Source organism: Lepidochelys kempii, chromosome 4 (genome assembly GCF_965140285.1).
Source record: "Lepidochelys kempii isolate rLepKem1 chromosome 4, rLepKem1.hap1, whole genome shotgun sequence".
NCBI lineage: Eukaryota > Metazoa > Chordata > Testudines > Cheloniidae > Lepidochelys > Lepidochelys kempii.
Window position 1 is genome coordinate 34633246 of NC_136383.1, and position 24850 is coordinate 34658095.

The 24850-nt window shown below is 40.5% G+C and overlaps 1 protein-coding gene across 28 annotated transcripts in view; it reads left to right on the plus strand.

The window, feature by feature from the left end:
- Nucleotides 1–23736, plus strand: part of ANK2 (ankyrin 2) — a 566593-nt gene extending 542857 nt beyond the window's left edge. For 25 of the 28 annotated variants that reach the window (XM_073340925.2, XM_073340929.2, XM_073340928.2 and 22 more), the window contains 9 exons: nucleotides 1380–1454; nucleotides 4726–4857; nucleotides 5506–5652; nucleotides 6825–7101; nucleotides 9028–9322; nucleotides 15430–15513; nucleotides 16455–16619; nucleotides 17250–17432; nucleotides 21591–21696. In XM_073340925.2, coding sequence (XP_073197026.2) covers nucleotides 1380–1454; nucleotides 4726–4857; nucleotides 5506–5652; nucleotides 6825–7101; nucleotides 9028–9322; nucleotides 15430–15513; nucleotides 16455–16619; nucleotides 17250–17432; nucleotides 21591–21605 — 1373 coding nt within the window. In that variant the 3' untranslated portion in view covers nucleotides 21606–21696. Of the gene's footprint in view, nucleotides 1–1379; nucleotides 1455–4725; nucleotides 4858–5505; nucleotides 5653–6824; nucleotides 7102–9027; nucleotides 9323–14828; nucleotides 14922–15429; nucleotides 15557–16454; nucleotides 16620–17249; nucleotides 17433–19323; nucleotides 19416–21590 lie in introns of those variants that run through there. The other 3 variants (XM_073340945.2, XM_073340930.2, XR_012158530.2) reach the window with 3 other exon arrangements.
- Nucleotides 23737–24850: the final 1114 nt, after the last annotated feature.

A 24850-nucleotide genomic window follows, 5' to 3' on the forward strand; every position in this document is an offset into this window, starting at 1 on the left:
TTTTTGTGTGTGTGCGCGCGCGTGTGTGTGTGTGATTTGTGCATCATTTTCTTTGAGCTTTCTGTGATTGTTAATGTGTTTGTGTAAGCTGTGTTTGTTATTGTATTGTGTCTATATTTTCTTATCTTGGAAACAGTCTCAAGATTGCACACTGCGAATGCTTATGGAAAGTGTTAACACAATAAGCAGAAAATCCTTTGCTAAAAACATGATATTTTGCTTTAACACAACTGATTCTTCAGGCCATGTGAGTTTTGACTTTTGGTTTTCCTTTTGCTTTCCTTGACCTCCTATTTTTACTAATAAAATAAAATTAGTAAACTATTTTGCAAATAAACACGCACTGTTGTTGAAACTGGGATAGGTGTATTTTTTTTCTTTTGCAGTTTGAGGCCTCAATACTGTTTCACATCTTAAAAATCATTAAACTCCTTTTGTTTTTTGACAGCAAATTTCTCAAGAATGCTCCACATATCACCAGTAACTTAATATAGTGCATAGTGATTGGTGGTGTTGTTTTCCCCCAAGAAATGTTAACGTTTATATAATATCATTGAGTAGCCTCAAAGAAAATCCAATAGTTAAAACTTATGAACATATACATACATCTGTATTCCTGTAACTAAATATTCAGATGGTAACTTCATGAAATCCATGGGAAAACCAAAACTTAAACTCTGCTGGTCTCAAATTGGATGTGGGGATGGGTCTTTATACTTTTATCACTGAAATATATAAACACTGACAAGTGGAATCTTGTCTTTCCCAGGCTTTCTTTGTAAATATCCTGGGTTATTCTTTGAATTCAGTTGTAGTAATCTTTTATGAAATAATCAAATAAAATATATTGCTAAATAACAAATACAAACTGTAATTTGAAATTCCTTGTGATTGAATAACATTTCTTTAAAATAATAATATATCAAAAAGAACAAATTGCAGTACATTTTTGACTTCTCTTTGGCATTGACTAAAGAGAGCTTGGAAAACACAGTTTTTATCCCAGTAACAGTTTGCCCTCTCCTCTTTAGTTCTAGATATAAGGGGGCTTATTGTTAAATAGAAGCCTAAGAATAACTTTTTTGGATGAAATGGGTACAGTAGACATTTATATCCTATTTTGGCATGTACATAAGTAGTCTGATTTTCAAAAATGCTGACCAGCCAAAAGCTCCAATTTGAAAATCAGGCCTTTTGGGGCACCTAAATAGGGCTGTAAAAGCCTAATGTTAGGTATCTATTTTTAAACACCCACAGTTTATGGAGCTCCAGAGCAGTTAGAAGAAGAATGCTTTCCTTTCTTGAGATACATCAGTTTTGTAGCTTCTCCTTGACTTGTTCGTAGACAACTTGTGGCTGTTCTGTTTGACCTTATTTAGATCAACAGGATGATCAAGGAAGAACAGAGGAAAGACTGGCACACATTGCTGATCATCTTGGATTCAGCTGGACAGGTAAACTGCATGTAATCTCTTTCAGATAAAGTATGTTTATTCAGAATTGGGTTTTTCTTCCATCTATGCTTCTGCCAGATGTCTTTATTAATGAAAGACAATTCTCCAATAGCTTATAGAAACTAGTTTTCTCAGGATATTGATGAACTTACGACCTTGCAGTAAAGAAAAGGAAGAGTATGGGCCAGATACTAGACTCTATGGCCCCTCACTCTATGGCCAGCATAAGAATGACACAGAACCAACATACATAAAACAATATCTCTCCTCCTTGCAGCCCCCGAGGACTCTGGTTAGAGGCCATATCAGGAAGGTGGGTGTGTGGCCAGAGCTGCCTGTACGCTGGCAATTCTGGGCTGCAAAGCAGCCACAGGCAGCTGAGTAAGTCTTCCATAAATGAGAGCAACCCCTTTTTTTTTTCAGAACTGATGGCAGAGTTGGAGGGGATGAAAGGGACCATATTTGCAACAGTGATTTTATCTGCAGAAACCCACACCAGGGTGAGACAGATACATCATTGGTGGAGAGGCCAAATTGGAACTGAGTGAAATTAGTAATTCTACTGCTGGAAATCAGCTGACAACAAGAGGAATTTAAAGAGAATGAGCTGTGCATAGTTCTCTGTCCTGCATTTGGTTGCACATTGTCCAACAAAAACTTCAAACTCAGCTTCCCTTGATATCTATGTTTGCAATGAACTCTGCACCTTTTCTCACTCAGTCCACTGTACGTGGACCATCCTCCCTGGCCCTATGCCATGCAACCCCACTCCCCTCTTGTCATACCTCTAGTCATTTCCCCATGAATTTAGAGAATAGAATCCTCAATCACTTCCAGAGGGTAGGCAAATTTACCATGGTCCTTGATGGAGGAATTCCAAAGAAGTCCCATTTTGCTGTAACCCCCTAGGGCAGTATGAAATCCCTGACAATAGGGTTGAAAAGGGAGTTACAAACTGGAGAAAATTTTAAAATCCATCATACAAACAAAATGAAGTTAATCTTCTGTAGTGGGTGTTTCATAATTTTCCTCACCATATTTGCAAAACATCAGAGATGCTTTTGTTTCAACAAATATCCCCTATCCCTCTACTTTGAACCTGCAGGTAAGTAGATGACTCGTGCCTCCCCATACTGAGGGAGAACAATCTAAAGGGGAGGACATGTGACCGCCCCATGTGTGTCCTCTGCCCAGAGACCTCTCCCCGTCCCATGTTACTTGTGGGGGGACGGACGGGACTCTGTCCTTCTCTCCCTGTGCCTCCCCCCCCCTGCACATTGGGCCGCTCTCCCTGGCATCTGGGTGGGGAGTGGGATGGAGTCACTTCTGCTTGAGAGAGCCTGGCTGGGAGGCAGCGTTGCCCCCCTCCGTGCCAGGCTGCCAGGGAGAGCAGCCTCTCTCCCTCCCTGTCCCAGCAGGCCAATCTGGGGCGGGGCACTGGACCCTCCATGCCCCCGCCTACACATTGCTAGAGCTACTGCCATGGCTTTCCCCTTCCTCTTCCTCCTCACTGTTCATGGCTAAGTTTCTGTCTCAGGCCCTCTGTTGTATCCACGGTGGTCTCTGGGGTGCTGGTGGGGCCTCTGCCGAGTACAGCATGTAGCTTATTGTAAAAGCAGGAGGCCTGTGACTCTGCACCAGATCTATTGTTGGCCTCCCTGGGCTTGTGAATATGCGGACGCATTTCCTAGGTGCGTGCTCACCAAGCTGGACAATCAGAAAAAGGCATTTCAAAAACAGTTTAAAGGGTAGGTGGCTTCCAGTCTATACGACCTCTGGGCAGTAGAGTTTACAATTGTGACCAGAGCAGTCACTGTCAGAGGGACTGGGGCATTGTGGGACAGCTAGGGTCAACAGAAGTCTAGCAGTGTCTACACTCACACTGCATCGACTTCAATGGGTCGATCATGGCTCAGTGCCATTTAGGGAGGTGGTTTTACTGCATTGTCATAATAGGGATCTTACATAGGCCAGAGACAAATCTGAGTATAGGCGCATGCAACTTTATAGTGTAGACCAGACCCAGTGTTCTGCACAATCCTTGCCCTCCTGCTGCACAGAGAGGAAAAGGGACACTTCGTATCCCAGCTTGGTATTGTAAGGGCAGCTCACCATCTTGCCTTTAATTTGGTCTTTTTCTCATCACAAACTTTGTTTTAGCTATACACAGCAGTGACAAACCTGAATCCTGAGTGGTTAGAATATTCTAATGATGGCAGCAGAGCAGAATGCCTGCCTGAAACCTGGAGGTACACACACAGATAGTGGCAAAGGTTCTTCTTCCCTATTTTACTTTGGGGGTACAAGGAAATTGTTTTTAGAAAAAAGTTCTGCATGACTCACAGCTCTAAGTCTAATTTGTAGCTAAACTGCATTTGTAAAATTTGTTTTTCAATATGTATTCTAGCTGCTTACATTTTGTTTCAAAATTCCAAGAAGGCCTGAATTTTCAAAATGGATTCATTCAGGGCTAGATTACCCAATCTGGGGCCTTTGGCACATCACTTCATGGGACCCCCTATAGCCCTGCCATTCAGAATTGCAGTGGCAGGAGGTCCTCCCAAAGAGACAGGGGCATTGATAAAGGCCCCAGTTTTCCTGCCAGGAATGGCAGTAGAGGTTCCCCAGTATTTACTCCAACAGCTGAGTTATATCAGCTTGGATGAGTTGGCTGAAACCCATGCCTTCTTCTGCTACACACTGTCTTATGTTGAAGTGGTATTGACAGGAGCCTCCCACTAATTCTGGGTGTAGTTCATGTTTCATTGAGAAGAAAGGAGTAGTTCCCTCTCTCAGAACTATTATTTGAGGCTATCTGTCAACACAAGCAGTCCTGGCTACACTGATTACTCTCAGTTCACATGTTCAAACTTTGCTTCCAAACTGTAAGCCCTAGAAACTTTTTTTTAAAAAAATCGGAATGCTAAGATTCTGACCATCACATGTCCGTAGAGGCCTCTAGCACTTACACCTTAATCCAGCCCTGGATTCAGTGCCTGCAAAATGTGCCATTATTTAAAATTAACCAGTTATTCAACTAGATTCAAAAAGCTTCAGATACTAAATGGAAATTGGGAACGATGGATTCTGGAGGATTTGGTGGTCTCTAAATAAAAATGTCTCACCCTAATGTCTGTAGGTATGGCACATAAACTGAAGAGAAGTTTGGTGTCAGGGAAAGTAATCTCTGTGGTTGCAGCTGCCAGCCTGAAAAGGGGCCCACTAACGACAAATGTGAAAGTCTTTACAAAAAATGGCTTCTTGTTCACAGAATTAGCAAGAGAACTGGATTTCACGGAAGAGCAAATTCACCAGATCCGAATTGAAAATCCAAATTCACTGCAGGACCAGAGCCATGCACTTCTGAAATACTGGCTTGAAAGGGATGGGAAACATGCTACAGGTAAATTTTCTGTTATTGCATGAACTGTACTTTCCCAGACTAGTAGGCTAGACACGTGCTCACCCACAGTCACACAAAGGAAATATAGATAGAGTTTAGAAGAGTACGAAGGCAACTGACCAAAGAATGTACTTTCTTTTAAGCAATAGAATCTGCATAATGAGGAATAGCACAGGATTTTGTGTTTAAGTTATTTATCACAGCGCATTTGGAAGGCAAAAGCATAACATCTCACAGAAGGCAGAAATCCCACTTTGTAAGTACCTTGGCCTAGATTTGCAAAGGTATTTATGCACCTGCCATTGATTTCATTGGGAGTTAGGCACCTAAATATCTCTGAGCATCTAGGCCTTAAATCCTACATTACCCAGCCAAGCAGAAAAATGTGCATTAGCTGAGGCAGCTTTCCAGCCGATGAGGTTAGAATAATTCATGCATGAAACCTTTCCAAAATATCAGGTTGTCTATAATAACGATTTTTTCATTCTGTCCCTTGGTTCTTTTCACATATGAGGTATTTGCATTGTATGTATGATAATGCTGTTTGAATATCTTATGCATTTCTGTGATTTGGGGCATCGGTGGCCCAGGAGTGTATTCAAGACAGAGCTCTCAGCTCAACTAAATGGTCTCTTTCTAACATCACAGATACAAGTCTTACCCAGTGTCTAACAAAAATCAACCGAATGGATATTGTTCATCTAATGGAGACCAGCCATATGGACTCTGTGCAGGGCCATGGCACTCGCACCTATGCAGAAATTGAACAGACAATTGGACTGGATCATAGTGAAGGTAGATGCTTCCTGATGTTAACCCTTTACCTTTTCCAGCAAGTTACTTACTGACAGAGTGATCTCATCTGTGCACCAGATTCCATTCTCAAATGGGTAGTTAGGAGACTCACCTAACTCTATCATTGTACTTGTGTAGTAGTGGCATCTAACTTTAAAAACAGGAAAATTTAATAATGAAGAACGTAGATGAAATAATACGTTTTATCAAACACCTGCCATAGCCAGTTCTTATAATGTAAGTAAATTAACCTTTGCAGAAATTATTGTACACTGTGGGCCAATCTGCTCACAGTTATATAGGTGATTCCATGAAATCAATGAGGTTGTGCCCATTTAAATGAGAGAAAAGTTTATCTCACATTTAAAAAAATACTTTATGTAGAATATTAAAACTATATTTGTCCCATAGCTTGGAAGGCCTCTGAATACAAGTGGCCATGGTAAAAACTGCATTTGGTGCTGTGATTCTGTTGGATTTCATAAAGAGTTGCAGTCATTAGATGGAAAGACATTTAAGAAACACCAAGATGTTACACAAAGTGGCTTTCTCTGACCATTCTTTGGGTAAAATATGAATATAAGGTCCTTATATTATTCCACTATTCCACTTTTCATTAGAGTAAGGATGTTAACTACAATGTCTTGATCAAATTCCAATTCAAGATGTTAACTACAATGTCTTGATCAAATTCCAATTCAGGTAATTACATTCTTCTCACCTAAATTCCTCCTGCAGTTTTAGTTGGCTAGAGTATTCTTCAGTCTTCAAAACATTGATACTGAGCACTATAGGACTTGGTGAGTGAAGCAATAATCTATATATCCCTGATGTACTGCAAAGGGCTATTGTGGGTCTGAATTAAAATTTCTGAAGTGCTTTCAGCTCATTCAATGGCTGATATTTTAGATAGGGAGCTCATTTGTTTTGCAGGTTACTGTAAAGCCAGCTGTGTGGCAATCCTAGAGATAAGTCTAACATTTCACCAACTACGTTCATCAATTTCTTCATCTTCCACCCAAATTGTGCACGATAAACCATCCACAGCCTACAATACATTGAGGCTTTGAGAAAATGTGTTTCTTCTGCCTATTGAACCTCTGACTTAGAGTGGCAAGATCATCTTGTTTCCCAGGGAGCATTCTAATTGTGTTTTTTTAACTCATTCCTAGGATTTTCTGCACTGCAGGAGGAACTGTACAGTCCAAGACACAAGAAGGAAGAGGAGCATTATAAAGAGAGTGAGCCATCTGATCACCCTCCCATTGTCTCCGAAGAAGACACTTCTGTCAGTTACTCTTCCTTTCAGGAGGGCACTCCCAGGACTGAGACAGACATATCAGTTGCAGAGCTCCTGCGACAAGCACACAAAGAGCGAGTGCAAGCTGAGTTCTCAGGGAAACTACAGGATCTGCCAGAAGATTCATCAGCTGCACAACAGGAGTACTTGTAAGCATCAAAAGATGGCTGGTCAAATCCATAACCGATAGCATGTTGAACAGAAATGCACTTTTATTTATTTTGTATATCTTTAAGAATATGTTTCAGGGCTTACGTTAATCTCTCATTATTTGAGAACAGGATGAAATCTATGTGGGGTTCTTATACAGGAGAGAAAACTCAGTGACGGATTGGCTCATTATTAGTAATAAGGAATAATTTTGTCTCAGTAATTACAAAAGAAAAGAAGATGTAGGCATGAATGGGTGGAATTATTTTGGAGGGCTGTTTTATTGATTGGGGTGCCAGCAATTTTTAAATGACAATTTTGCAACACTTAATACAGTTGAGTTATATTTTTGATGTTAAAACTAATAGTAATAATTTCCTTAATGGAAAGAGTCAGTGACAGAGGGGTGACATTGGTTATTTGCACATTGTATCTTTTACTTTCAGACAGGAATTTTAATTCAGAACGCTAACCGCTCTTCCAAAATCTTTATTCGCTAAACTCAGAACTATATATGAGTAACAGGAACTGTATGTGAAAGGTATACTTCAAATAGTTAAAGAGAAAAAGATGTTTCAGGACTACTTAAAGTAACAATACACTTTAAAATTATAGGCCCAGAGGGAGTGCACAGCACCGGTTGGTAGTGTGTAAAGGTAGCTTTGACTCACATTTACACTCCTTCGATCTTGGTCTGGCTCTGTGCTAGGAGGGCTGCTCTAACTTATGCTGAGAAGGACCAAAAAAAAAGGACTTGGATTTGCTTAGAGATAGTAGACTGGAAAAATTTGCAGAAGACAAAATGCTCAAGTACAAATACTTACAGTATACAAAATGTCAGTAAGATCTTACATTTTCTGTACATACGGAGTATGAAGCGTAGATTTGTTGAAGTTATTTTGGTGCTGCTTAAGATGATTTTAAATATTGTGTTCAGTGCCAGTCATCATATTTTGGAGAGGATAGTGTTGAGATTGAATAGATGTAGCAATGGCCAGGGAGAAATTATTCCAGCCTTTGATGCATGAATGTGGAAGAAAGATTGACCAGACTTGACCTAAATAGAGTATGAAAAAAAATAAGAGAACCAGAGGTATAGGAATCATGTAACGGTACAAATGGTACTGAAAGGGAAAAAAAATACTTTGAATTAACCACACTCATCTGTAAGTTATATTGGGACAGTATTTTGTTAAAGCATAGCCATTTGGAGCCAAATTGTGTAACCTTTACCAATACTCATAAATGTTTACTCATACAAATAGTCCCATTGACTTCACTCGGACTGTTCATATGTAACTACTCACAATGGTGAGTAGGGAGCTTAAACTCTGGGACTTGATTTGTAATTTTTCATAATCTTATTTTTCCAAACCCAGAAATGATTAAGTTTTAAGGAGAAAACTCACAAATAAAAGTAGTCTATGGGTGTTCGCTCCCGAACATCTTAGTAGCAAAGGATTGGATTCTGCTCTGACCTTTTCTCCCCTGTGTAACTTCACTGACACTGATGGAGTTGCTCTTGATTTATATGGATGCAAATGAGGAGAGTCAGCCCCAGAGTAACATTCTAGAAAATAAAGTGCCTGATCCTGCTTTCCAAGTGAGTGAGTCCCATAGATGTGTGTGGAGTAAAATTGGGGGGAATGGGAGGAGACTCAGACTTGAACTGTTTCCATAATGTTTCATGATAAATATTCACTAGATGACAAGCAGAACTAAACCTCCGAAGTCACCATTATTCCCAAGTATACGACAGCACAATTTGCATATGTGTAGGTTTCAGTTTTATTGTTAACTCTTTTTAGTTCTTTGTTTTAAATGGTTTATACTAGCAACTAAACAACAGCAGAGAAATTAGTTCACGGAGCATGTAACCTCATAAAATGCTTTGCAGTTAGCTCCCTTGAATCTGTAATCCACAGTGTCACAACTCCAGGAACAGAAGAATCCATAGCACCAAAGGCTGAAAAAGCAGCAGGCTTTGCAAAGGAAAAATCTAAAGGCTCCACCACAGGATCTGAAGAGCACGAGAGGCCATATCTTCAGACGCCATCATCCAGTGAGCGAGGTGACTCTCCCATTGCACAAGAACTTGAAGACCTCCAGCTCTCCCAAGAAGAACTTTCCCCAAGGAGAACTAGTCTGGTTATAGTGGAGTCAACTGATGAACAGCCAGCAAAGTTTGAAAGACATTATGATGATGAATCTTTTGAAAAGGTAAATACCAACCTCCGCCCCCCACATCATAAAATATTTGTTAGGAAGAGCAAAATTCCTTTGTCTGGAGTCTTTGGATTATTTTATGTTTGTTTTATTTTGTCTTAAGCAGATGCTGACACAATCAGCTCTCATGGGTATCTTTCAGCATGATGTGACAAATTTAGCGCAGATGTAAGCATCAACAACTTGCATTGATGACAATGGGAGCTGTGCCCACTTACATCAGAATTCAATATGGTCTTTAGAATAAGACGCATTTTCTGAGTGCAGGCCTGTGAGATAGGAACTCCTGTGTTCTAACTCCAGCTCTGCGGTGACTCACTCTGTAGCCTTGGGAAAGTCACTTAATTGTTTTGACTCAGTTTCCCCATGAGTTAAATGATCCTTTCACATGGTTGTTACAAGGATTAATCTATATGGATATTTTGAAGATGAGAAGCACTGATCTGATTATGCAGTGCTTATTCTTGTTCAGCACTTATGCAAGTGGTGCCACTAAAGTCAATCGGACTGCTCATTTGAGTGAGAACTGCTCTACCTCAATAAGGGTTGCAGAAATAGGCCCTGCACAGGGGGGAGCTGAAAAAGAGAAGACAGTCATGAAATCCAAAGGAAAGTGTCACTGACAGTGTCAAAAGCAGTAAAGAGGTAAAAGGGCCGTAGTGACTCTGAAATTTGACCAAGAAAAGGTTGTTAGGTGATTAGACAAAGGAAACGCAGTGGATCTAATTTACCTAGATTTCAGTAAGGCGTTTGATACCGTGCCACATGGGGAATTATTAGTTAAATTGGAAAAGATGGGGATCAATAGGAAAATTGAAAGGTGGATAAGGAATTGGTTAAAGGGGAGACTACAACGGGTCCTACTGAAAGGTGAACTGTCAGGCTGGAGGGAGGTTACCAGTTCCTCAAGGATCGGTTTTGGGACCAATCTTATTTAATCTTTTTATTACTGACCTTGGCACAACAAGTGGGAGTGTGTTAATAAAGTTTGTGGATGATACAAAGCTGGAAGGTATTGCCAATTTAGAGAGAGACCGGGATACCCTACAGGAGGATCTGGATGACCTTGTAAACTGGAGTAATAGTAATAGGATGAAATTTAATAGTGAGAAGTGTAAGGTCATGCATTTAGGGATTAATAACAAGAATTTTAGTTATAAGCTAGGGACGCATCAATTAGAAGTAACGGAGGAGGAAAAGGACCTTGGAGTATTGGTTGATCATAGGATGACTATGAGCCGCCAATGTGATATGGCTGTGAAAAAAGCTAATGCGGTCTTGGGATGCATCAGGCGAGGTATTTCCAGTAGAGATAAGGAGGTGTTAGTACCATTATACAAGGCACTGGTGAGACCTCACCTGGAATACTGTGTGCAGTTCTGGTCTCCCATGTTTAAAGAAGGATGAAGTCAAACTGGAACAGGTACAGAGAAGGGCTACTAGGATGATCCGAAGAATGGAAAACTTGCCTTATGAAAGGATTCAGAGTAACAGCCGTGTTAGTCTGTATTCACAAAAAGAAAAGGAGTACTTGTGGCACCTTAGAGACTAACCAATTTATTTGAGCATAAGCTTTCGTGAGCTACAGCTCACTTCATCGGATGCATACCGTGGAAACTGCAGCAGACTTTATGTATACACAGAGAATATGAAACAATACCTCCTCCCACCCCACTGTCCTGCTGGTAATAGCTTATCTAAAGTGATCATCAGGTGGGCCATTTCCAGCACAAATCCAGGTTTTCTCACCCTCCACCCCCCCACACAAATTCACTCTCCTGCTGGTGATAGCCCATCCAAAGTGACAACTCTTTACACAATGTGCATGACAATCAAGTTGGGCTATTTCCTGCACAAATCCAGGTTTTCTCACATCCCCCCACCCCCATACACACACAAACTCACTCTCCTGCTGGTAATAGCTCATCCAAACTGACCACTCTCCAAGTTTGGATGAGCTATTACCAGCAGGAGAGTGAGTTTGTGTGTGTATGGGGGTGGGGGGGATGTGAGAAAACCTGGATTTGTGCAGGAAATAGCCCAACTTGATTGTCATGCACATTGTGTAAAGAATTGTCACTTTGGATGGGCTATCACCAGCAGGAGAGTGAATTTGTGGGGGGGGGTGGAGGGTGAGAAAACCTGGATTTGTGCTGGAAATGGCCCACCTGATGATCACTTTAGATAAGCTATTACCAGCAGGACAGTGGGGTGGGAGGAGGTATTGTTTCATATTCTCTGTGTATACATAAAGTCTGCTGCAGTTTCCACGGTATGCATCCGATGAAGTGAGCTGTAGCTCACGAAAGCTTATGCTCAAATAAATTGGTTAGTCTCTAAGGTGCCACAAGTACTCCTTTTCTCCTTATGAAAGGAGACTCAGGGAGCTTGGCTTGTTTAGCCTAACTAAAAGAAGGTTGAGGGGAGATATGATTGCTCTCTATAAATATATCAGAGGGATAAATACTGGAGAGGGAGAGGAATTATTTAAGCTCAGTACCAATGTGGACACAAGAACAAATGGATATAAACTGGCCACTAGGAAATTTAGAATAGAAATTAGATAAAGGTTTTTAACCATCAGAGGAGTGAAGTTTTGGAATAGCCTTCCAAGGGAAGCAGTGGGGGGCAAAAGATCTATCTGGCTTTAAGATTAAACTCAATAAGTTTATGGAGGAGATGGTATGATGGAATAACATGGTTTTGGTAATTAAATATTCATGGTAAATGGGCCCAATGGCCTGTGATGGGCTATTAGATGGGGTGAGATCCGAGTTACCCAGGAAAGAATTTTCTGTAGTATCTGGCTGATGAATCTTGCCCATATGCTCAGGGTTTAGCTGATCGCCATATTTGGGGTCAGGAAGGAATTTTCCTCCAGGGCAGATTGGAAGAGGGCCTGGAGGTTTTTTGCCTTCCTCTGTAGCATGGGGCACGGGTCACTTGCTGGAGGATTCTCTGCTCCTTGAAGTCTTTAAACTATGATTTGAGGACTTCAATAGCACAGATATAGGTGTGAGGGTTTTTTTGTAGGAGTGGTGGATGAAATTCTGTGGCCTGCATTGTGCGGGAGGTCAGACTAGATGATCATAATGGTCCCTTCTGACCTAAATATCTATGAATCTATGAGTGGAGACGAGGCCATGGAGGGCAGATGAGAGTAGGTTTAGGATGGGTTGGAGAGAATCTCAGGGCAGTGATGGTAGGTGGTGTGTTCAATAAGGTTAGAGGTATGGGGGAGAAGTGAAGGTTGGTGGGAGTCTGAGAGGCAGATGGCTCATTGGTGTGTTTTTGTTCATTTGTTAATATAGGGAGCGCCCCCCGCCCCAAACCCAACATGTGTTGCCAGGAGCATGAGAAAGAATGAGAGTGAGACAGGTTGAGGGACATGGTAAGGGTGGGAGGAGAGCTGTCAGTAGGGTCTGGAGGCATTGAGACCAGAGGGTTAGGGGAGAACAGGTGAGAAAGCCATCAAAGTCAGAGGAGGAGGAGAAAAGAATGATAATGGGGCAGAGGACAGATCTCATCAGTATAGTTGAAGGAGGGAAATACAGCTCTGGATTTGTTGTCTTAAGCTAATAATGTATTTTGCATTTTCACATCCAGCTAGGGCTGGGAAGTCTCAGACTCAAGATAACAGACATTAAGTAGGGTAGCAGTGAGAGGGCTCAGCATAAGGGAAAGTAGGCCCCGCCTCTCGCCTGCCACTATACCAAGAGGAGGAGGAATAGCCTTCCTGGCTCTCCTCAAAGACAGTCTTGCACTGGAAAATAATTAGTGAGTGTTCATAAGATCAGATTTACCAAACCTTTTCTGAACAGCCTAAAAAGGTATGAGTCATCAACAATTCAAAGGTTTGGCACTATGCTTATTTGGCTTGGAGTAATACATCCAGCACTACTAAATGCATTACCAATGTGTCAAAAGGCAACCTAAAAGCAAGTTAGAGCACACTTGGATGGGTGTATAGCTAACTTGCAGTGCAGAATTAATTAGTGCAGAATTAATTGCAGTGCAGAATTAATTTGGCGTACCTTGGCCTGAATGCCATTTTTTCAGTTTGAAAAAACTGAACACACAGGGCCAGATCAGCTAATATAAATGTGCTTGACGTCAGTTATCTCAGTGGAGCTACACCAGCATCTGGCTCACTGAGCCAAAGTCTGCCCTCGTTTTCAGCTTCTGCAACTGTGTGAACTTCTGGGGTGTTGAGTGGAGGTGTAAGTGATGGCATAGTCTTGCCGACTACACCCCTTCCCCCACTGAAGACGGTGGAGGAGAAGAAAAGAATGCCATGCCTGGTAGGTTACACAGTGAGGAAGTCACACGTGGGGGCCATGAGTAAGAGCAATGCTGAACAATGTACGTAAATGGGCGGGAGCATTTCCAAAGTGAGGGCGTCTTTGGAATTAATAGCACCACACATTTCTGTGGGAATTTTTAGTGAGCATTAAGTTCTGGTGTCATATGTTGTGTATCATCTATCAGTTTGACTACCTAGTTGTTCCTGGGTTTATTGCGGATGCCACTAGATAGAGGGCTGAGCTTGGCATTTCAGTTCCATATCTAATTTTAACTGATCCATGTGTCATAAGAGACATTTCTGACTTCATGAAAAGGCCTTTGTTCTCTTTATGCTTGGTTTATTCAAGATTAAATAAGGATTTTTTAATAAATGGATGTCTTCACCTAGAAATCATTAAAATATTTAACATACTTGCTAAGCACTAAAGGAAATTAAAATCTGCTTTCCATCATTCCTATTGTTCTTTAATCTTTTCTTTTTTACCATCATATTAATTGTTTCCATATGCACTGATATAGTTGATGATTGGTAGGACTATGGGAGACTGCAACAATTTCCCAGTAGAACTCCCAGCACACCATGCACATGTACTCTCTCTGCATTTAGAAGTGCTGTCTTATGCAGGAGAGAAAACTTCAAGACAGGCCACTAAATGTTGTTTTTGACATTCCCAAATCCAGGTGGCAGTGCTAGGAATTAAATAGATGGTTGTTTTCCTCCTAGCTAAATGAGTTAGGCCCAGAATATATATGCCGTGCCGTGCTGTGCTGTGCAGCTGTCAGAGGATAGGAAACTTATTCTTATATTATTGGTTTTGTAATGTGTCATACAAAAGAGATCTGTATTCAGCACTGATATGAATGGTACCTTATGTCCTAGATTCAGCAGTTTTATACAGCAACACTGCTGCTAGCCAGGTTATCGCAACCTCCAGTAAGTTAGAGTAGGTTAAATATGTTCACCTAAGATTTGTCATCCACTCTAACCAAACAGTGAATTTTATTAAGATAAAAGAGAGACGGCGAAAGGAAAGTGGTGATATGCTGTTCATTGTCCACATATATGTTTCTCAAAAAGGAAATATAGTAGTCAAAAACCTTGAATCAAAACTTTCAGAATAGATTATAACTATGGTGGAAAAGTCATAAATACATCAGTTTGATAAATAGAGCAATGCTTCCATGCTTCTACTAGGAGCTAGCAGAGGAATTAGGTGAGCTAGAGACCAGCTCAGATGAAGAAGAGATGGTAACTACCAGGGTCATTCGCCGCCGGGTGATTATTCAGGTACTGAGTGTTGAACTACTGCACGTGCCACTGGCAATTATGTCCTGGTTACATCTGTAGAAAACCTTCATAAGGTCTGCTGCTAAGGCAACCACCTATGAAGTTGCCAAGCTCCTGAATAATGCATGGCCATTAAATAACTTCAATAATATTATTCTAATACGTTTTAGGGCGGAGGAGAATTACAGTAAGACTGTCAGCTATAGCCTATATTGTGGAGATGCCTCAGTAAGGGAACAAGGACTTTGTTTTGCTTTTTTTTTAGGCCCACACATGGCCAGGTGAACTAATATTTATTTGCCTGTTGGTTGTGGTATAACTTTCCTGTGCATGTCTTTAAATATTAATTTGCTGAATATTGTATGGAGTTTAACTCCTCAGCATTGATGCATCTTGACTGCTTTTCAAATTCTTACTTTAACTAACTAATAATTTTTATACTGTTTATTTAAAGCATCCACTTATATTAAGGCATTGCTTAATAAAGTTCTGTTTTCTTGTCATGCAGGCCAATGATATGCCAGAAATACCACCGGAAACGGTGACAGAGGAGCAGTACACAGATGAACATGGCCACATTGTGGTGAAGAAGGTATTGTCAGTCATACGCTCTGGTGCATTCTTACTGTCCTTAGGTAAAATGTTCAAAACTGCCTAAGGTACTTAGGAGCTGAAGTTCTATTTTCAAAAGTAATTTCAGCTGTGAAGGAACTGGAATGTCTGTTTTGCAGAAAATTCCACTAATTCAAAGTTTGTTGTCATTCCAAAAGCACAGCTATATTTATTTGTTATATCTTTATTTTATGTTTGGGGTTGGCGGGGGTTTTTTTTTGTAATTTCACTGACATTTTATTGCAATCAACAATTTTCAGGAATCTTCATTTTCCAACAGAAGAATGTTCTGTTGGAAAATGCTCTATGGAGGAGCATAATGCCAATTCAGTTTCCGTGAGACGTAGGCTCCTAAGTATCTAAGATTTTTCAAAATGGGACTTAGGCTCTTAAATCACTTTAAGGTGCTTTTGAAATATTTTACTTGTCTTAGTGGAGAAAGCACCATCGTGTGGTTATTTTTGTACAGCACTTTCATCACCTAAGGGTCATTAATCACTGTGGGCTAGATATTGATACCTTTTATTCACAATGAGTAGCACCAATGGGAGCATGATACTATTCAGGTGTCAATATGGATGTCCGAATCTGTCCCCATGGGAACTGGGCAATCAAAATGCTTGAGGTGACAGATTTGGTTTTGCATCTGCTTTATCATTTTTCAGCACTTAGATACTACTGAGATAGGCACTTTAGAAATAGATGATAAGAGTGTATGTGCTAATAGCAAAACTGCTATTGAGTTCAATGAGGCCAGGATTTCACCCTCAGCTTATTAATGTTTGCGAAGTGCTTTGAGATCCTTGAATGGGAAGGTACTACACATAGTATAGAAGTTTAAGGTCTGTTTTTTATTGTTAAGATAATTCTGTACCTAAATGTTGAAGTGAACCAAAGACAGAAGTAAGTTTATCCCCTTAGGTCACCAGAAAGATTATCAGGCGATATATTTCACCAGATGGCACAGAAAAAGAGGAAGTCCTAATGCACGGAGCACCACAAGAACCTGTTATGATTGAAGAAGGAGATGGGTATTCCAAAGTCGTAAAGCGGGTTGTGCTGAAAAGTGACATTGAACAGTCTGAGGTGATACTTTCTAAGATTTCTTTTCATGGAAGGAAGAGAGCTAGAAGAACAGTTCTCTTATCCCTCCCCCCGCAACCTATTCTGTGTCACCACAGTCTATGACTGAAAGTGCTTGACTAGGTGTTTATCTTGGCTTTCGGTGTACTGTTTTTAAAAAAAAAGTACTTTAAAGGGCATCAGTAAAAACCAGAGGCAGACTTTCAACCTTGTGATACAAATGAAGATTACATTTTTCTGGCTTGAGCCCCAAAATGAATTCAATAAAGCAACTTTTTATAGGTGGAGCTTCTGTAAAATAATCTCTTATCAATCCATGCTCTATGTTTTGTTTTTAAATAAAGTAAATGCAGCGCTTTCCTGGAGAAGGAATTCTTGTGTTTATCCATAGTCCAAACACACTGTGGGTAGTGACAAATACATTTCCATTCCCCTGCAATCCTTGATTTCTAACAAAGATGTCTGTCAAAGACCTATTCAATTCACCTATGAATTATATTGATTTTCAGTCTCCTTTTATGGATGCCCTGAGCGATCTATCTAAGTAGAAAGTGATTAAATAAGAGTATGTAGATTGTGTTAAGGATTTCCCTAGGCTGAAATGATGATCTGCAATCCATATCTTCTTACCAGGTGACATTCTCTGAACCCAGTGTTCTGACGGGTGCCTCAGAATTTCAGGCTGAACCAGTGGAAGGCCGGAAGGTCAGTAAAGTTGTAAAGACCACAGTGGTACAAGGAGAGAGAATGGAGAAGCACCTGGGTGATGCTAGTTTAGCCACTGATCTTCCATCAGCCAAAGAGGACTTTGAAGAGGTAAAGTGCCTTCATTTGGAATTCACAGAAAAGAAATTTAAATCTGGCACTGTGGCAGAGCATATACGGACAAAATCTACCCCCATTGCAGTCAACAAACTAACACCTGGCAGTATCAAGCCCCCACTGTTAGGGAATTTGCTGCTAAATGCTTGAAAATAGCTACCAACCGCTAGGGATAGCTAGTGGGCTATAGTTACCGTTTCCTAATGAGCTGTAGCTAACCGTGGATATCAAGCTATACCTGCCTACCACCACCAGTTGCTACAGCTAGGTAAGTATAGCTATCGATATCCATCTACAGCAGGGGTGAGCAAACTTTTTGGCCCACATCTGGATACGGAAATTGTATGCAGGGTCATGAATGTAGGGCTGGGGGGCAGAAGGCAGCGCAGGGTGTGGGAGGGGGTTCAGGGTGCCAGCGGTGTGAAGGCAGGCTCCCCTGCCTGCCCTGGCCCTGCGCTGCTCCCAGAAGGGGACAGCACCACAGCCCGGGTTCCCCATTCCCAGGCAATGGCAGCTGTGGGGGAGCGGTGCCTCCAGGCAAGGGCAGTACACACAGCCCTTTGCCAACCCGCGGCAGGCAGGGGGCCTGCCTTAGCCCCGTGGGCTGGATTGAAAGCCCTGACAGGTCATAGTTTGCCCTCCCCTGATCTACAGCTAGGTAACTCTATGGATAGCATCCTAAGCTACAGGTAGATATTGTTCCTTGCTGCTAGCTCCCAGTTACTATGCATATTGATGAATAGCAAGAGACAGCTACCAACCGCTACAGCATAGGGTACAAATAGGTGTCTGTAGCTAGCTTCTACCTATAGCTACAGCTATGGAGAGTTATCCATAGTCACATGTGGCTATTCCTAGGGATAGGTCATTGTTTATAGGAACAGGAAACATTAGCTCTGGCTAGTTAGGAATGAAGACTGCTAGACAGCCACATCGCTATAGCAATCTATACCTACCAAAAAAAAAAAAAAATTAAAAATGGAAAGCTGGTGTCTTCTACCAAAATCCAGGACAACCACAGAAGTGATCCTATTAAAAAAAAAAAGAACTACGGAACAAATTAATATGTTGAAAGCCCTTGGGGAAATTAGAAAAACAGGAAAATTCCATGCAGCCATTTAGAAAATTGTTTCCCGTATGGTTGTCTCCTAATATTCTATAAGGCCAAGGGTGGGATCCACACAGAGACGTAGGCTCTGTAATGCTGAGCATGGACAAGGAGAGTTATGCACCTTCAACTGCAATCCACAAAGCCAGCACATTAGGCAGGAAGCTGCCCATCAGTGTGTCCTAAGCCCTGCCCCCTCTTGTGGGGATGGGTGCTTCAGTCCAGGCTGCAAAGCAGTGGCACTCTCTGCAGGGCCTGAAATAAAATGAGGGCATACTACCTCCCTTATAACCAGCCACAGTATGGGCGACCCCTAGTGCAAGTTCCCCCTTTTCCTGAGGGGGGAGTTTAACAGTGGTCTCCCTGCATTAGGTGAGTGTTTTAGAGTGATGCTACACCTAATGAGTAAGTCTTTCACTGGCCTACTTAATTATTCTGTTCTTTATTCAGAGTGGAACAACTGCAGGAGGAGAAATGGTGGGAGTCCCCCGCCCCAGAATATTCCTTAGCCTTGTAGTTAGGACTCTCACCTGAGAATCAACCAATGCCATTTCAAAGTTAAAAGGGTACACTGCCATACATCTGTAATGATTAACTAGAGAGATTTTTAAGGGCACAAAGGGCCCCTCACTCCCACTCAAAGTCAACAGGCATGTGGCAGTTCAATGCTTGTCATGCCTTGCCTCTGATACCCCTTACAAAAACAACCTAATGCAGAAGTATTAAAGTGTGCAGTACAATTAATTACCTAAGGTTGTGTTATGTGTTTCACTTTAGGCTTTGAGTTTTACAGGTAACCAAATGAAAGTCCAACTCCCCACTTTAGTAGAGAAAGAGATCATGAAAGAGGATGGATCAGTTATTAAAAGGTTTGAGTTGGCATGGCAGTGAACTTTTAACAAACTAACACTGAAAAAAGTGGACGGGAGATTAAAATGTCTTGAGCAAGACCCTTGGCTGGCAGTGTCTAAAGCAAGGGTAGTCAATAGGTTGACCACAGACCAAATCCAGACACTTTTGAACAGACCCCTGGCCAAAAGTAGAACTGACATACTAAATGATGTAAGCTAATATACGGAGTACAGTGAAGAAAAAAAATAATCAGGCATTGAAAAGCTCCCCTCTAAGACAATGTATAGCTGATTTTACAGGAGATGAGGAATAATGGATTGTAATTAGTCATTTTGAAATTAATTTACACAGCAGCTGAAAACTCAGATTCCATATTCCTTCCTTTTTAACCATTTAGTTTGATGAGTATTTTCAAACATTTGATTGTGTGTGCGCAAGAATGAGCTGGTTTCTGAGCATGATTAGAGTTGTTACTCTACTATGTAAATCAGGTGCAGAGATGAGCTGTTCAGAAGTATTTGGAATCCAAACCTGGATCTGATTTTTTAACTGAGGGGTTATAGTACCTTGTTCTGAAGTTCCAGGTAGATGTCATCTCTAGAAAGTATCATATGGAGGTTTTTACTGCATAAGGCAGTCTTTGTATATACACCAGTCTCCTTGTGACTATTTTTTGGAATAGGTTAATATTGTGATATTCCCATAAAAGAAATAGAATCTTCAGTTCTAGAAAGTAATCCTATTATATATTTTTGACAAGTATATTGAGAGCAAAATGTGTTTTTAAAAGCATTTTATACAGCATATTCAAAATTTTAGAGAAAAGTCATAATGAATTGTCTTGCTTTGTGACACTTCCCCTATCCCCTAAGAGACATTATGCCCACTGTTACATCCAGAGGTCCAATTTCACTAGATGCTTACTGATGCTAGCAGTGAATTTGGCTCCACCTGGGGTTTGACAAAAAGGTTTGGAGTTATTTAAAATTACACAGAACATGTGTATGAGAGGGAGCAAGTAGGTTGACTGGGCTTAGAGGAATAGATGATAGTACTAACGGGTCTGGCCCAAACAAGTGACACTAAGTCTGAAATATTTACCAGATAACCACAAAAGCAGATGGATACTGAAGAGAGGGTGTGGGGAGGGAAGGAGAACCACAAGACCATGAACTTCAAATGCCAGCTTAATAAGTCTGGCAGGCTCGTGTAGGCTGATTTACTTTTACTGTAAATTTCCTCTCTCCTCTTTGCAAAGCACACTGTCCCTGCTTCTGTTAAGAGTGGCCACATAATATTTCCAAAGTATAAATGCAGTTTATGCATAAAGTGTCTCCCAAATGTTTGCTTACTTTTGAATGGGTGGGGACATCAGTGAACATGATTTATAGCCTAGGGCAAATCACTGTCCTTTTGGAGACTGCTGATAAATACACATATATCTCACAAGCAGCTAAGTTGATGCTAGAAGATGCAAGCATTGAGAGCTAAGTTTATTTGTTCTGTTTGAGAAGGAAAATTAATTTAAGGCCAGAGGGACTCCCAGGTCTACAACAGCACCCGCTCGCTGAGCCCGACAACTGAGATTGTAAAATACCATTATAATGTTTTATAATCTTTTTGTAGCAGGTCATTCATTTAGTAGTGAGTGCCTGTCTGAAGTAGTCAGTGAAAGATGGAACAGTTGTAAGAAGGATAAACAAAACTTATAGTGGGCTTAACTTCAGCATACAGAGCTAAGTAGGAGAGTCCTGCATGGATTTCAAAAGCTGTTGCATGTTGGTGCATTAGAGCATATATTTTTTCAGGCATTTGTTATAAAACTGTATGATGTAATCCTTGTGAAAAAAAATCCAACAACTGTTTTGAGCTGTTTTTTCACAACTATACAAGATTAAATTTAAAAAGCAATCTGGTTTTGTTTCTCAACTATTTAAGTTTCCAGTCACTGTTTGTTTAGAAACTCTGAGCTCAGTATTTGGGGTCGTCAGTTACAGTTCTTTACCGTCTTGCTGCCTTAAAATTCCACCAGTCCTACTCAAAAGGCAGAATGCCTTTTACAGAAATTCCATGCTATGTAATAATTAATTCTGCAGGAAAGGGGGAATTTTAGCACTTCAGGAGGAGTTTCTAATGCTTTGGGGGGGAGGGGGGCAGAAATGCCACATTCATTTACTTACTCTCATCTTTAGGACAACAATGAATAAATGCAGCTCACAGAAGAGGACCGTGGTGAAGGACCAGTATGGAAAACATGTTCTTGTAGAACAGCTGGAGAATAGACCAGAAGCACAGGATGACCTCCAGCATGACCTCCAGCAACTTCTTAGACATTTCTGCAAAGAGAACCAGAAGCAAGAGGCCAAATGAGAAGCTGCCACATCTCACTACCCCCACCACCTATCCAATATGCGGCATTCACTCTCATCGATATAGACTTACATAATCTCTGGAAGTCACTGACATTTCTTCTTCAAGCACCTACAATGAATTCAATTTTCCTTTCTTTTCTTTTTGTACCTGTAAGCTAATTTGTGACCAAAGATAGCATCCTTCGTTCAGGATGGTTTATCCACTAATTCATCACCTTTGTGCTGTACTGGGAACTTGTGAACTTTGCCACGTTGCTGTTCCTTTGCTTCTGCACTAGCTCCAATTTCATCCACAGGCCTCTTCAAGTGACTATGTACATGCATCATAAAAAAAAGGCTATTAACATGTAAACTGTACATAGCTAAAGTGCTTGGACTTAAAGACCTCAAAAAACCCCACTGCCCATTAGGACTACTTTTAGCATCGTGGATTACAAGGTCTATTTGAAACTGCTGAACAGCAAGTAACAACAAATATTGCTAACACAATCGACTAAAGATACTCTGGGGAGGAAGCACTGCAGACCTTCTGCATCCATAGGACTTCCAGTTTAGTGAGCTCTTAGGAAAAGACTCTAAAAGTCAGTCTGATTACAGCTGACTGTGGCTATCAATACTTCTAAGATTCTTGGACAGCCACTTAAAGAAGGAAAAAATACCCAATTAGGTAATCAACTTGCTAGCAGCTATATCTATGGCTAATTTGCATATGGTATTAGAATCTTTTAGATCTGGACATGTGGCAGGGTGTATTAAACAGCTACAACTACAATAGTTTCCTGTTTTCATCACTGCTTTAGCAAACCACATTGTCTTACTGGTGGTACTTCCTGCTGGCCACTGCACTGTAGATAATTCTGGAGAAAAGACTTACCCACTATACAAAAGAAAAAAAGCTTAGACTAATGCACCACATTTTATCAAAATTGCCTCTTATCTGATACATGCATGTGGCATTTAAAAATCAAATCCTCTTGTAATCATGTCAGAGACTTGTTAACCCTCTTAGCACTGAGCGAGCAATTTTTATCTTCCAATTAACTTTTCTTTTTTTCAAAAAAAAGTCACTGACTAGGGCCTAAAAATGCTTGAAACATTAAATTTTGTTATTTGATTTATATTTCTAAACTAACCATCTGAGATTAACAGCATCCCTGCACTTTTATTTTGAAAGAAGGGAATATAAAAATCCGAAATATTGTGTGCCCTATTCTTTATTCTACTAGTGGTTGGATTGCTATAGCATTTTAACATATATAATATATACACACACACATAAATGTACATTTTGAATCTGTTATTTGATAAAGAAAAAGTATATTCACAGAAGATGAAAATGAGTCAAGTCCTCCTCGGATTGATATTTTTCCAAACGTATCTGACCTTTTACTCTTGTAGAAAAATGACTCACTCAGTGCTCAGAACGTCCAAAAAAAAAAAAAAACCCCACCCATCAAACAATGGTACTTCCTCATTAGAGAGAAAACATCTTGGGAGATTTGGCTTCCTGCAAGCAAAGCAACCCAGGGCACCGTGCTAATAGTTTTTTGGCAGTCAGATGGGAAACAAGCATTGCTGGCAGCCAAAATAAAAGAAACCCATGATGCAACATTTCAAGACACACCATGGCTTTCTAATTGTCAAGGACAGCACTGAATGACATTCAGGAACAGGGCTGTAAAGAAATGCATTTCTGTTGTGTTATTTGCGGTGCAGATGATGTTCAGTGTAACAACATAATGGTTATTCACCTTTTGGTTTTTTGCTGTGTTATCAAAGAACTTGAATACTGTGAGAAGAAGTGATTTTTAAGTTGATGAATCAGCATCTTGTTCCCATGGTGATAACACTAATTGAATATATCTATGAGGGCATGTATTAGTTAAATAAACCTACAGCACTAACAATACATAGCTGCAATGTGTACAATGGCTGATTTAATTAAATAAAATGTACAAGTGTTAAATGTAGCAATAATGGCTTGGGTTTTTTTACTACTGATTTGACATTCTCTATCTTGATTTTCTGGTTTGACCACCACAAAAGTCACATGAGGAGTATTTTTCCCCTTTTAAGTTCATTTATTTTATAAAACTGTATGGTTGCAGCCCTTAGTGGTGAGCCTGTTACCATAATATGCAATGCAATTATCACTATTTCCTAAAATAAGTACAGGAAACGATGGTAAATGTTGGCTTTAAGAGTGACCATTTTACTGTATTAACTTCACTGAGCATCTGAGGGCACAATTTGCCCTTAAACTGTGCAACATTTATCTTTAATATGTACAGATGTGGGCCAAAGTATGCCCTTGAGTCCCACTGACATTACATATGGAATTGTAGCAAGTATTGGCCCAAGTGACTTACCCTTAAAAGATTCTGTCCCATCTTATTCCCCTGCCACCCATTGAAAATATAGGGTGTGGCTGAGTTGGTGCAGAATTTGGCCCATAACAACATGGACACAGAGTCCAAGTCTGCTAAGGACTATATCTGGAGTAACTGTATTGATGTTAGACCAGTGTAACAGACCAGACCCGAGCCTGAAACTTCAGCCCTCACGCCTGACTGATGCCATAGAGAATTAGTTTACATAAAGAATGCAGGACTGGCCAATGCAGCTCAGGTAATTACAGTGCTAACTACTTGGTAAAACACACAATTTTCTGATGCATGCAAAGGAGTTTTGTTCTGGGGAAAAGTGACTAGTGATCTCAAAACAAATTCTGTGAGCGCAGCTTGTGCACGATTTCTGTAAATTCCTTTGCTGAGATAAGAGAAAAAGTCTGCCACCAGGGTCTAAGTTTCTTAAAGGATCCAGTTTAAATAATTTAACTCCTAAATTAGTGAACTACAAGCAAATCTGCTCAATGTTCTTTGAGAGAAGAGAATATGTGCTGTAATTTTAGGGAGGATAAGGTTTTTTTAAAAAAAAAACAAAAACACATACACGAAGAAGTGGAATCCATGCTGTAAGTGCTTAAAAAAAATAAAAAGTCTTCACTATGGAGCTACTACTCGTGCCCCTCTGGTCACCTATTACAACCAACCAGAAATTTAGCCCTTGAATGTACTGAC